We start from the raw sequence: 11,204 nt of genomic DNA on the forward strand, positions 1-11,204 counted from the left end.
GAATGTGCAAATGAGATATAATATTATCAAACAACGTTATACTTACTGGAATCATCACATAAGGTGTCAATAAAGAAATTGTATGGGGTTATCCATCATCGTCGACATTCAGTAACAGTATGAACAGTTTATATTGGTTAATCAAAGAATTGCGTCATAAAGATTACAAGGTCTACAATCAATATTATACGTATATCTACTGTTAGAGCCGATGTTATCATGGGATCCCCCCTTGGTACAGCCTAAAAAACGCCAGGGCACTATCACAATGTCGATGGTAACAAGTTAACAAGGAATCAATCAATGAATGTTGAATTCTGATATAACATTTACAAATGACATTATAATTACCTAAACCATCATAGAAGATGTTAACGAGGAAACCTCATGCAATGATCTATTATCGCCCATATCAAAAGTCAATATAAGATCCTCCCTAAATAGTCCCTTATAAAAAAACTGATGTTGCAACAATATCAACAATCACAAGTTAACAAAAGACCAAAAGTATTTTTGAAGTATCATTTCCCATATACTCACAACGTTTAGCATTTACATCGACAATATGTGAAAATGGGAATGTTAAACCCTCTCTCTTGATAGTTTGTTGCAATCATTATGAGGAGACTGTAACAATATATACAATTATTATAAAATTTATATGTTTGCATATGTAAATAACTAGAATATTTGGTAAATTATTAACTTTTTTACCTATCGATAGTATATGTGTGGTGATGAGATCGTGTATCCTCCATACGAGTCATCATGTCCTCGATACGACTCATCTTATCCTTGATACGACTCAACTTATCCTTTATACCAGTGAAATGATCTAAGATAAGATTTCTCCATCGAGTCAATGTAGCATCAAAGTAATGAATAGAGAAATCTTGTCCATTGACGAGAGGATCATCTGACATATGCTTGGTGGTAAGGGGCATAATATAGGGCTTTGGTGATATACGCTCGCCAATCGAGGTTGTAAGAGGATCATCGACAGAAGGCTGGACAAAAGACTAGACAAGAGCCTCAATATATTGTAGAGCAACAATTGGTGAACGATTGGTGAACTAACATCAAAAGGCCCCAATGATACATCTTCTAACAAAGACGAGGGTGATGTGGATGAAGAAGATTGACTCTCCGACATCTTCGTGTATCTGATGATGTCATTATAATAGTCTGCAACTTTCTCCATCGAAGATAAAACTAGCAGAAAATTAACATCATCCTACAAATTTTTGTTTAAGTGAACTTTGTTATTATACCTTATACATGTGTTAATCAATAATAAATTATTACTTACTGCATCTCTAGGGAAGATAGTTGAGATAGAATCCTATCTCGGGATGTCTTTCATGTGCCATCTCAATATTCAAACAGTTTTTGAAATTGGCGAGATATCCACCCATTGATATAATGTGTCCAGTGTCTCATATATCTAAAACAACAATTTCAACTTAAATTGGTTACTCTATAAATTTATAATCATATTAAATTAATTTGATTTTAATCACAATTTTTTTGAAATTAATAAATGTCATAATTACTTAGAAAGCTAATGGAAATTCCATGATACCATATTATTTCAGTTGGTTTTCCTTTTTCTTAATCGGGTTGGAACCCATAGAAATTTAGGAGATATTATCACAAATCGAATGATATGTCATCTGTCACACTCGTACTCCCCATGGGTATGCATTGAACCCATCAAGATGATCAACCATTATAATATCTTCTAGGAGATTGTTTTTTTCAAATCACTCCCTAATAATCTTATGAGAAGACAAAACAACAGTGCCAATTTTATTGTATTAGTGTCGTCCTCCCTCCATGGCCTCTACTAGAAAACATGACTCAGATCAGCATATGTAACAAACTTACACATGTGAAAATATGTCTAGTGGATCTGATCTATGGCCTGCGATGGAATATACATATCAATATCTAACATATGACTGAATCAAAGGTTTGTCATAATAGCAAACTTGTACGGACTGAACCTCACGTCAACATCATTAATTCAAAATGATAACTCCTCTCTCAAGATCCTCTTATTTACAGCTCTAAAGATGAAGGAGTGTATTAAAGCCCTACTAAATTGGTTATACTTCAGGTACAGAAAGTGTTCGAAATAGGTATGTCGAAAAATCTGCAATTACTATTCTGTTAATATTTTTTTAATCATGACTCCCACATCTCCATATCCACATGTAGTTACTTGAACCTTGAAGTGTTTTTCTGTAGGAAATCTCATTTCATCCTTACCCTTATCCCTTTTTCTCTTTTGTTGAGCTTCCTGTAATAAAATTAAATTGCGATTATATTAATTTTATATCAATTTTATACTATAAATGATTTAATTCTAAACATAGATGTATTATTCAAAAAAACAAATATCAAATTCAAATTCTAAACGTCAAAAAGCCTTAAGATGCAAAAATTTCAATTTACCCTTTATATGGAAAATATCAAAAAAAACCTATTATTTTGAATAAAACTCATTCTGCCCGACTAAAATCCACCACCTGAACTCGCGTGGTAGAAAGTTTTGAAAAATGTGTTTTGCCCCCCACCACACAAATTTGCCAGTCTATCACACGAATTCACGTGTTCACCACATGAATTCACATGGTTGACTAGCAAATTCGTGTATCAACAAACTTTTCAAAATTAGAATTCTGCCCTATCACACGATTCACTATTTGAAAACTAATATTTTGGCTCCCAACCACACAAATACGTGTGGTTTAGAATTTTGAAAAATGCATAAAACCTCCCTATCTCCATGAAATCTCACCACGTGAATTCGTGTGGTGAGATTTTCATTCACATGGTGACTGTCGATTTCGTGTGATGAGATTTCATCTCGCAAACTTCATTTTTCAAATATTATTTCATCAACAATCAACTTTAAAACTAATCTAACACAAATGTCCTAGCAAAATTGATCCAAATCAATCAATTTCATCAATTCTTTCAATTCGAAACTCTAATTGTAAACAACGAAATACCCCATCCAATACACAAATTTTTTTCACTCAGATGTATAAAAACATGACAAAAATTGTTTTATTAACCTTTTTATCAATTTTCGTCACTGGAAACGTTGTCAAATTTGCTTGAGAAAATCGTCGGGGAGAGTATGCGAAGTCGGTACATAGGAGTCTGCGTTTTCGTGTGTTGGAGTTTGCAGTTTTGTTGTTTTCTTCGAATTTAGATGAAAGACATTTCCATCTTAACAATGAAATAGGCATTTTTATATAAAATGCCAAAAGCAGGACAATTTCTTGTTCCCCCCCTAATTTTCGGGTAATTTTAATTAATTTTCCTAAAATGAAAATGACATAATTGAGTGCAAAAATGGAGAGGTCTAAACTGTTTAATCAAAATTTACAAGACGAAGAAGAAACGAGAAAACGAGCTGACCGTTGTGTGGCCCTTCGGGAAACAATACCCAATTCACTCTTCCTCCATTAACAATTCCCAATTCCTTTAATTTTCAAATTCTCTTTGGAGCATTCAATCAAACACTTTCATCGTTTTCCATTTATTTTTCAATTGCTATAAATATGTACCTTTGATTCAAGCTGCTTTACCACCTCTTGGACTCCCAAGATCTTCTTCTTCTTCTTCAGTCCTTCCCTAATTTGTCTGGTGAGTTCTCAGCATTACTTTGTTATTTTTTATTTTGGGCATATTTTCATAGAAATTTATAGTCTTCTTGTGTTTTCTTCCTTATCGGGTTTGTTTATTATCTGGGTGTGTTTCAAGTTTTCTTCTTAATGATCATCAGCATCATCGTATATCTATGTATATATTTATATTGTATGCTTTGTGTTCTGGATATTGATTCTAATGAATATTGCAAGATAGTGATCGTGTTTTGTAGATCAAACTACTGTAGTTTCCGGTTTTTTCTATGTTGTCTTGGCTTTTGGTTTAATTTCTTTTCGAAAATTTTGCCACTTAATGTTCAGAGGCGTTAAATTTGATGGGGACATAATGCGAAGAGAATTTCACATTTCTTGATGTTAATTTTAAACCTTTTTTTAATTATTTTTTTCAAAAATATAATTCGTTTGATGATACTACGTGCAGATAATGTCCCCTCATTCATGGTTGCGAATTCAGGACATGCTGTGTTTGTAGGTTTTATAGAACAATGTACTTAAATTTAGTTTCAGCATTTGGGTTTATGCAACAAGTGTATCTTCCTCGGATATTGATTTGGATTTAGATTGTACTTGTTTGTACTTCTATTTGGTGATTTGAGCTCTTGGCTTGATTGTTGTGTTTTATGTAGTTCAGCATCAGGACTATTTCAGCAGTTAAAGGGTATGGAAGCTGAAAAAGGGGAAAATATACATCAAACTGGGAAGAAAGTTGCAATCTGTGCAGAATCTAGCAAATCTTGTTTTCCTAAGAGGGATACAGGGTCAGAACTCATTGCATCATTGAAGTTCAAGAAAGGCAGCAATATATCCAAGAGTGAAAAGCTTAAATCTAATTCTAAATCAAAATCTAAATCTCATGTGAAGTTAATCAATTCAAACATGATAAAAAAGAAAGTGACTGAGTCTCAAAGCAAGGGAACGGGGAATGACTCTGGAAGCAAAAAATCAATTAGTAGAAAACCTCTGCATAAAAAACTAGATAAGAACTCATCCAGGAAGCTGGCATCTTTGAAGCTTCAAGGTAAAAATCCCTCCCCTGTTAATTCTAAGGGGCATGGTAAAGTAATTAATGGTGATGTTGAAACAAAAAACCAAAGAAAGAGGAAAAAGAAGAGGACAAAGGAGAAGGTGGAGCTAGATGAAGCTTCACGCTTGCAGAGGAGAACAAGGTACTTGTTGATTAAAATGAAGCTGGAGCAGAACCTCATTGATGCTTACTCTGGTGAAGGTTGGAAAGGTCAGAGGTACGCTTAGTTTTTTTCATTCATGTGTAAAGAAAAAAGCTATGAACGCTGTTCTTGACATTATTATTTGTTTAAAGAAGCCTGGTGCAGGTGTGTTGAACTTAGTGGTAGGTTTTTGCTTAATTGATGCTTTAGATGGTAAAGAGCTTAACTTGTACTTCTTCATGTTGGAATTTTATCCACAGCCGAGAAAAGATAAGGCCCGAGAGGGAACTGCTGCGTGCAAAGAAGCAGATACTAAAGTGTAAACTTGGAATTCGTGAAGCTATTCGGCAGCTTGATTCTCTGAGTTCAGTCGGATCTATTGAAGGTTCTGTCATTGCTTCAGATGGATCTGTTCACCATGAACATGTAAGATTACGTAACAAGTATTGGTTATGCTTAAATAAAGGGATATGAATATCTTAACAATAAATTTATTAGAGACAGGCCAGGCCATTGCAAGCTTTGGAACTCCCAAGTTTCAGGATTTTGCATAGTATAAACTTGTTTGTTGACTATTTTCACTTAGGAGTTTATACTGGGCCCACAAATTGATTAGAGACAGGCCACTGCAACCTTTTCCAAGTTTCAAGTTGCTGCATAATATGAAATTGGTTGTTCTCTACTTTCACTTTGCAGTGAATACTAGGCGACTAAATTGACTGATTATTATTATTCTTTGAAAGGCATAGTTATGCTTCACCTTACTTGCTTCTCTACATGTAGATTATCTGTGCAAAGTGCAAGTTACGAGAAGCCTTCCCAGATAATGACATTGTACTTTGTGATGGCACATGTAATTGTGCATTCCACCAAAAATGCCTTGATCCGCCATTGGACACTGAATGCAGTAAGTACAATCATTTATATTTGAATTTGTTGTACTATATTATTTATAAGTGGTGTCTTCATTTTTTTAATTCATAATCTACAGTTCCTCCAGGAGATCAGGGCTGGTTTTGCAGATTTTGTGAATGTAAGATGGAAATAATAGAGGCAATGAATGCTCATATCGGGACCTGCTTCTCTATTGACAGCAATTGGCAGGTTGATTAGAATTTACTTTAGTTCTACATTTTGAATTTCCTGTTGTAATAATGAAGTCATTCCATTGTATAGGATATTTTCAAAGAAGAAGCTGCTTTCCCTGATGGTGGGAGTGCATTGTTAAATCAAGAACAAGATTGGCCTTCAGATGATTCTGAAGATGATGATTATAATCCAGAAAGGAGGGAGAACAGCAGCAGCATCAGTGGGGTGGGAACTGATGATGATGCAAGCAGTTCAACCAGCCTGAGCTGGTCTTCAGATGGTGAAACTTTTTCCAAATCCATGAGGTGGGAGATGGAGGGCAATGACTATAAGCAGTACTCAAGTGATAGTAGTATAGGTTCTGATGAAAACAGTGATGGGGAAATTATCTGTGGCCGTCGGCAGCGAAGGACAGTCGACTATAAGAAGTTGTATGATGTGAGTTTATGATAATTCTTTTTCTTTAAGGGTGTAATTACCTTTTCTTGTTTATCATTTTATTTTCTTCCTTGTTAGCTCTAAGTAATTTCAATTGCTTGTTAAAGATGTATAAACAAGCGGATTGTATATATAGGTCTAGGAATTCAAATGTTATTAGTCTTTAAACCTCTAGATGAATTTAAATAAAAATTTTAGGGGGAAGGAAAATAAAATAAGAAATAATGAGCATAAAGTAATAATAATACAACTGGAAATGGAAGGAGAAATTAAAAAGAGAGAGTGATTCAATTTGCATCTCCTCTCTTCTATATTATAGGCATTTCCCCTTGAAGATCCTTGGAAACACACCCTTTGTCATTCATGACTAACTGGCTATAGAACTAAAGCCAAAATATAAGGACATAGCAAATAAGTATGTCATATACATCAGTGTGTAAGCTTTCAGTGGATAAAGCATTTAAAATCTAACTCTTATATTTTATCACATGGAAAATTATGTGGCTTCTCTAGTGCTGTCATGCAATGTTTTTATTTTAATGGATGCCAAATCTTCTGCTGTATAATACAATATAAATTTTCCTTGTCCTTCATAATAGGAAATGTTCGGAAAGGATGCGTTGGCATATGAGCAAGTTAGTGAAGATGAAGACTGGGGTCCTGCAAAGAGAAGACGGAGGGAAAAGGAGTCAGATGCAGTGAACACCCTTATGACTTTGTATGGAAGTGAGGAAAAATGCCCAAATGTTAAAGCCATAGAAGTGCAGGAGAAACATTTTTCTGATGCTAAAGTTAGAAGGCCATTCTTCAGAATTCCTCCCAATGCAGTTGAGGTAATAACCTATTAATTCTTCAGACAAACTGAACACTTTTTAGTCCTTATTAGTTTGAGGTAATTTTTTTAGTACTGCACTTATTCATCCTTTTTCTTTTCTGCTTCTCCAGAAGCTTCGCCAAGTGTTTGCTGAGAACGAACTTCCCTCTAGAACTATCAAGGACAATCTTTCCAAAGAGTTGGGTCTTGAACCTGAGAAGGTATTAATTAAGCTTATCAGGATGAAATAGTAAAAGTAGTTTTATAACAATGATTCTTAGATTACGAGCACTGCTCATAGTGCTTAAGTTCAATTACTTGTTAAGCAAGTGTTTTGAATATTTGACATGGTAAATTGATTTCATTTTTTATTCCTTAAAACAAGGCAATACTATTTCTTTTCATGTATATGTTGCGTTACTAGCATGAATTTAAAAGTGGTAGTTTATCAATTCTAACTAAACCATTTTCTTGCAACATTTTGGTATGATCCCGTAATATTAAGTTCAAAGAAACTGTGGTATTTAGTGTAGCTATCATAAATTGGGTGAGCATCACATGATAGGAGAGTGTTAATCATTTAAAATGACGTGGTGGTAGAAGTACAAAAATGCAAAAATATCTGTGGTGACTGAGATCATATTCTTGATAATCTCACCAGAAACTTTCCTGTATTCTGATAGCTCTTTATTGGTTTTTCAATATTATTGTTTTTAACCTTAGTTGCAATTTGCAGGTTAACAAATGGTTTAAAAATGCGAGATATATTGCACTTAAAACAAGAAAGGTGAATGTAATTTCATGTGATTTAATTACCTTCTGCTTGTTTGTTTTAGCATCTGCTATCTTGGGCTTGACTCACTACCTTATCATATTAATATCGTCCTTTTTCTTGAAGCATGAAATATTATTCACTTTGTTTCGCCCATGTTTTTCAGAAGTGTGAAAACAAATATACTTTTTTCTAGATATTTATTAGTTGTTATTGGATTTTGTGTATTTTGTAATTTCCATTAAGCAGAACTTTTTCATTTGATAAATCACAGGGAGATTGAATTAGTAGCTGTAGGATATTTCCTATGGGTAGCATATTGGGTTTGTTTTCAGTTCTTTTTTTTTAAATGGGTTCTCTTGCACTATAGGTCGAGGGAGGAAAACACCTTCATAATGCTCCTAAAATCTCCAAGGAACCCAGGTTGGAGGATTCCTTAAAAAAGAAAGTGTTATGTACACCTAAGAATGTGAAAAAATATGAGCAGGGAAAGGATTCAAAATTGCCAGGCAGCGGCCTGAAGAAAAATCAACGCAAAAAACCATCAGAATCTCCGGCAAATAGCAATCAGGTGTGCTTCGGAAGTAGCTTTATTGGTTCTTTCTCTGTTTCCTGTTCTTTCTTTCTTTCTTTCTGTCATTTTACCTGCGTGCTAATCAGAAGTAGCTTTTGGTGGTTGGTATTATGAAAGGTCACTAGAGTGAGATTTCACTAAGTAGATTTGATTAAAAATTCAAATTATTAACTCATTGAAATTATTTAGTGATCTCTGCTAAACACCGGGCTATCTTCTTCCAAAGAAAAAGTTCAGAATACTCATACTTTCCTGACACCAGGATCAGAATTGAAGAATGTTACACAAAATAGACATACACTGAGTTCAAATCTTAAATTATAAATGAATTTTTCCAAATGTTGTGAAATGACACAGGGATGCAATTGATACTCTGCCCACATTTTCCTCACAAAAAGTCTAAAACTTATTGATAGGCGTGTTTGTGAGTAATCAAGATTCTAGTTGATTTTGGTTGGTACAGAACCATTGAATTCCGTTACGAAACTTTTATGCTTTTTTTTTTTTTCCTAAATAAATTCGGTTCATATCAGGCAAGTGTTGAGTTGAGTGACGATGTGAGCTTAAGGAAGCTTCTTAAAGCAAAAACCAAGAGGGACAAGAGAAAGGTCAATTTTATGACTGGCAGCGGATTACAAGCAGCCGAAGCAGAGATGGAAAGACTTTGTAAGGTGAAGGATAGACTAGAAAATTTGAAACAGAAATTATCTAGAGTTCAAAATAGAAATGTTAGGAAATCAAGTAAAAGCGATGTACATGATGAGTTAGTGATTTATGTTCCAATAGTAGAACTAAGGGAAAAAGTTTGATGTTGAATATATTCATTATTTGCAAAGCATTTTTCTACAGTTTTGAAGGTGGTAATTTCAATGTAGCTTCTTTTCATTTGGTTCTCTTAGTTTAGTTGGTACCATGGAGAAATTCTGCGCTTGTTTTTCTACAGCTTCAAGGCAGTAAAGAGGAGGCTGGAAAATAACCGAAGAAGCCTAAAGCTTTGGAGAAATTGTTACCTCCATAGTTGGATTTATTTCTTTTTATTTTTTTTGGCAATTAATTTATTTCTTTTTACTCCCTCAACTTTCATTATGTAAAGACAAAAATTTTCTTATTGATCCTAGAGTTCTACTGATATCTATGAACATTATCTTTCAAGATTTCAAATTTTTAATTACTGATAATTTTATGTAAGAATCATGATATTACTTTGTCTTATTCCATTAGGATTTAAGTGGAATAATTTTCTTCTTATTTTACAATTTGTTTATTTCAAGGATATTTCGGGTTATTTCTAAAAATAATATTTCATTTTTATTCCAATTTTTTTTTTTTTAATTTAACTTTTATTGTGATGGGATTTCACCCTGTTGTGACCAAAAAAGTCTTTGACTCATCTTTTCTTCCCCTTTGGAATAAAAGTTAAAAAAGTTATAACTTGATTCATTTCATCTAATATTAATAAATAAATTAAAGAAGAAAAAAGAAAAAAATAGCTGGAGAATGAGAGTAAACAAGATGTTAAAGTGGGATTATTATATTCACATTAATAAACTTTTATTATGTATATTTTAATTGCTTGCTAACATTTCATCAAGATATAATATAATATGATATAAATAAATAACAATATATATCTTAATATATATCAAATTAATATGATACAGTAGATATATTATATAATACGATTCAACTTACTAATATAAATTAATATACATTTTTAGAGAAATGATCACAAGGTAAGAGTGTAATTGAAAAAATTTAAATTTTTTAGAGAGTATTTGTGATTTTTTTAAGATGATAATGTAACAATTATATTTTTTATTTTTTATTTTTAAGAAGATATATCTTATGGTACGATATGAAAAATTAAGTTTTCAATACAAGATTCAACTATTATGATTTTTGTTATTTTAGAAAGGTTAAATGACTTTTCCTACCCAAAGTTTGCTAAAATGACAATTTTTCACTTTTTATGTTTTAAAAAGTCAAATTTTCACTCGTCATTCACTTCTGTTAGTGAATTTGTTCAGTTTTTATAGAAATGACTATTTTGTCATTTTATTGAAATTACAAAACTACATTAACACTTCAAATAAATTTGAAATTATCAATATCTCTTTACTAGTTTAAAAATTTATCACTTTAGACTCCTAACAAAATCAAAATTTTAACCAATTTTAAATTATTACATTTTAATCAGCCATTTGAGGGTATAACTATCTTTTTCTTAAACTGCAAAGGGGCATCTTGAAATTATAAAAATTTTGGAAACATTGCAAACTTTTTTTAATTTTTCAAAAAACCCTATAGTATCTAATTTAACATACAAGTTAAAATTAAACAAAAGGGAAAAAGATTTTAATCCCTGTCAAACTCAAACAAAATGTTTTTTTTTTTGACAATTTTAACCTTTTTGATATAATGATTTCTAAATATACTACTTTTTATTTTATGTATTTGTTTTAGGTTTTAATCTTTAATTCTTATATAAACAATAACACTATATTTTCTAAATCATTAAAACTTTTTTTTAAAAATTTTCGAATAGCACTTTGTTTTATGACAATATTTTGTTAAGCTATGGAGAAAGTAATCACACAATAAGATGAATCTCAATCTAAAGAAAAATCAGTCAATTTTAAATTAAAAGTTGAAAAAAAATATTATAAAT

The 11,204-nt window shown here is 32.2% G+C and overlaps 1 protein-coding gene across 5 annotated transcripts; it reads left to right on the forward strand.

The window, feature by feature from the left end:
* The first annotated feature begins 3,361 nt into the window (after positions 1-3,361).
* On the forward strand, positions 3,362-9,421 carry LOC123195306 (pathogenesis-related homeodomain protein). 5 transcript variants are annotated; one of them, XM_044608984.1, is made up of 12 exons: positions 3,376-3,660; positions 4,105-4,151; positions 4,310-4,924; positions 5,110-5,275; positions 5,633-5,756; positions 5,841-5,953; positions 6,026-6,376; positions 6,976-7,209; positions 7,322-7,411; positions 7,927-7,977; positions 8,333-8,533; positions 9,070-9,421. In XM_044608984.1, the coding sequence occupies exons 2-12, from the start codon at positions 4,108-4,110 to the stop codon at positions 9,343-9,345; spliced, it is 2,265 nt and encodes a 754-aa protein (XP_044464919.1). In that variant the 5' UTR covers positions 3,376-3,660; positions 4,105-4,107; the 3' UTR covers positions 9,346-9,421. The 5 variants fall into 5 exon arrangements, with proteins under 5 accessions (XP_044464923.1, XP_044464922.1, XP_044464919.1 ...); XM_044608986.1 differs by having other exon boundaries at positions 5,850-5,953; XM_044608988.1 differs by lacking the exon at positions 4,105-4,151 and having other exon boundaries at positions 3,362-3,660.
* The last annotated feature ends 1,783 nt before the right edge of the window (positions 9,422-11,204 follow it).

The sequence above is a fragment of the Mangifera indica genome, chromosome 13, assembly GCF_011075055.1.
Source record: "Mangifera indica cultivar Alphonso chromosome 13, CATAS_Mindica_2.1, whole genome shotgun sequence".
Lineage (NCBI taxonomy): Eukaryota > Viridiplantae > Streptophyta > Magnoliopsida > Sapindales > Anacardiaceae > Mangifera > Mangifera indica.

Coding starts and splice junctions, on each gene's coding strand:
- LOC123195306 (XM_044608984.1), top strand. CDS start 4,108: ATGTCCCCTCATTCATGGTTGCGAATTCAGGACATGCTGTGTTT. Junction 5,757..5,840: donor GCCATTGGACACTGAATGCA/GTAAGTACAATC, acceptor CATAATCTACAG/TTCCTCCAGGAGATCAGGGC. Junction 7,978..8,332: donor TTGCACTTAAAACAAGAAAG/GTGAATGTAATT, acceptor CTTGCACTATAG/GTCGAGGGAGGAAAACACCT.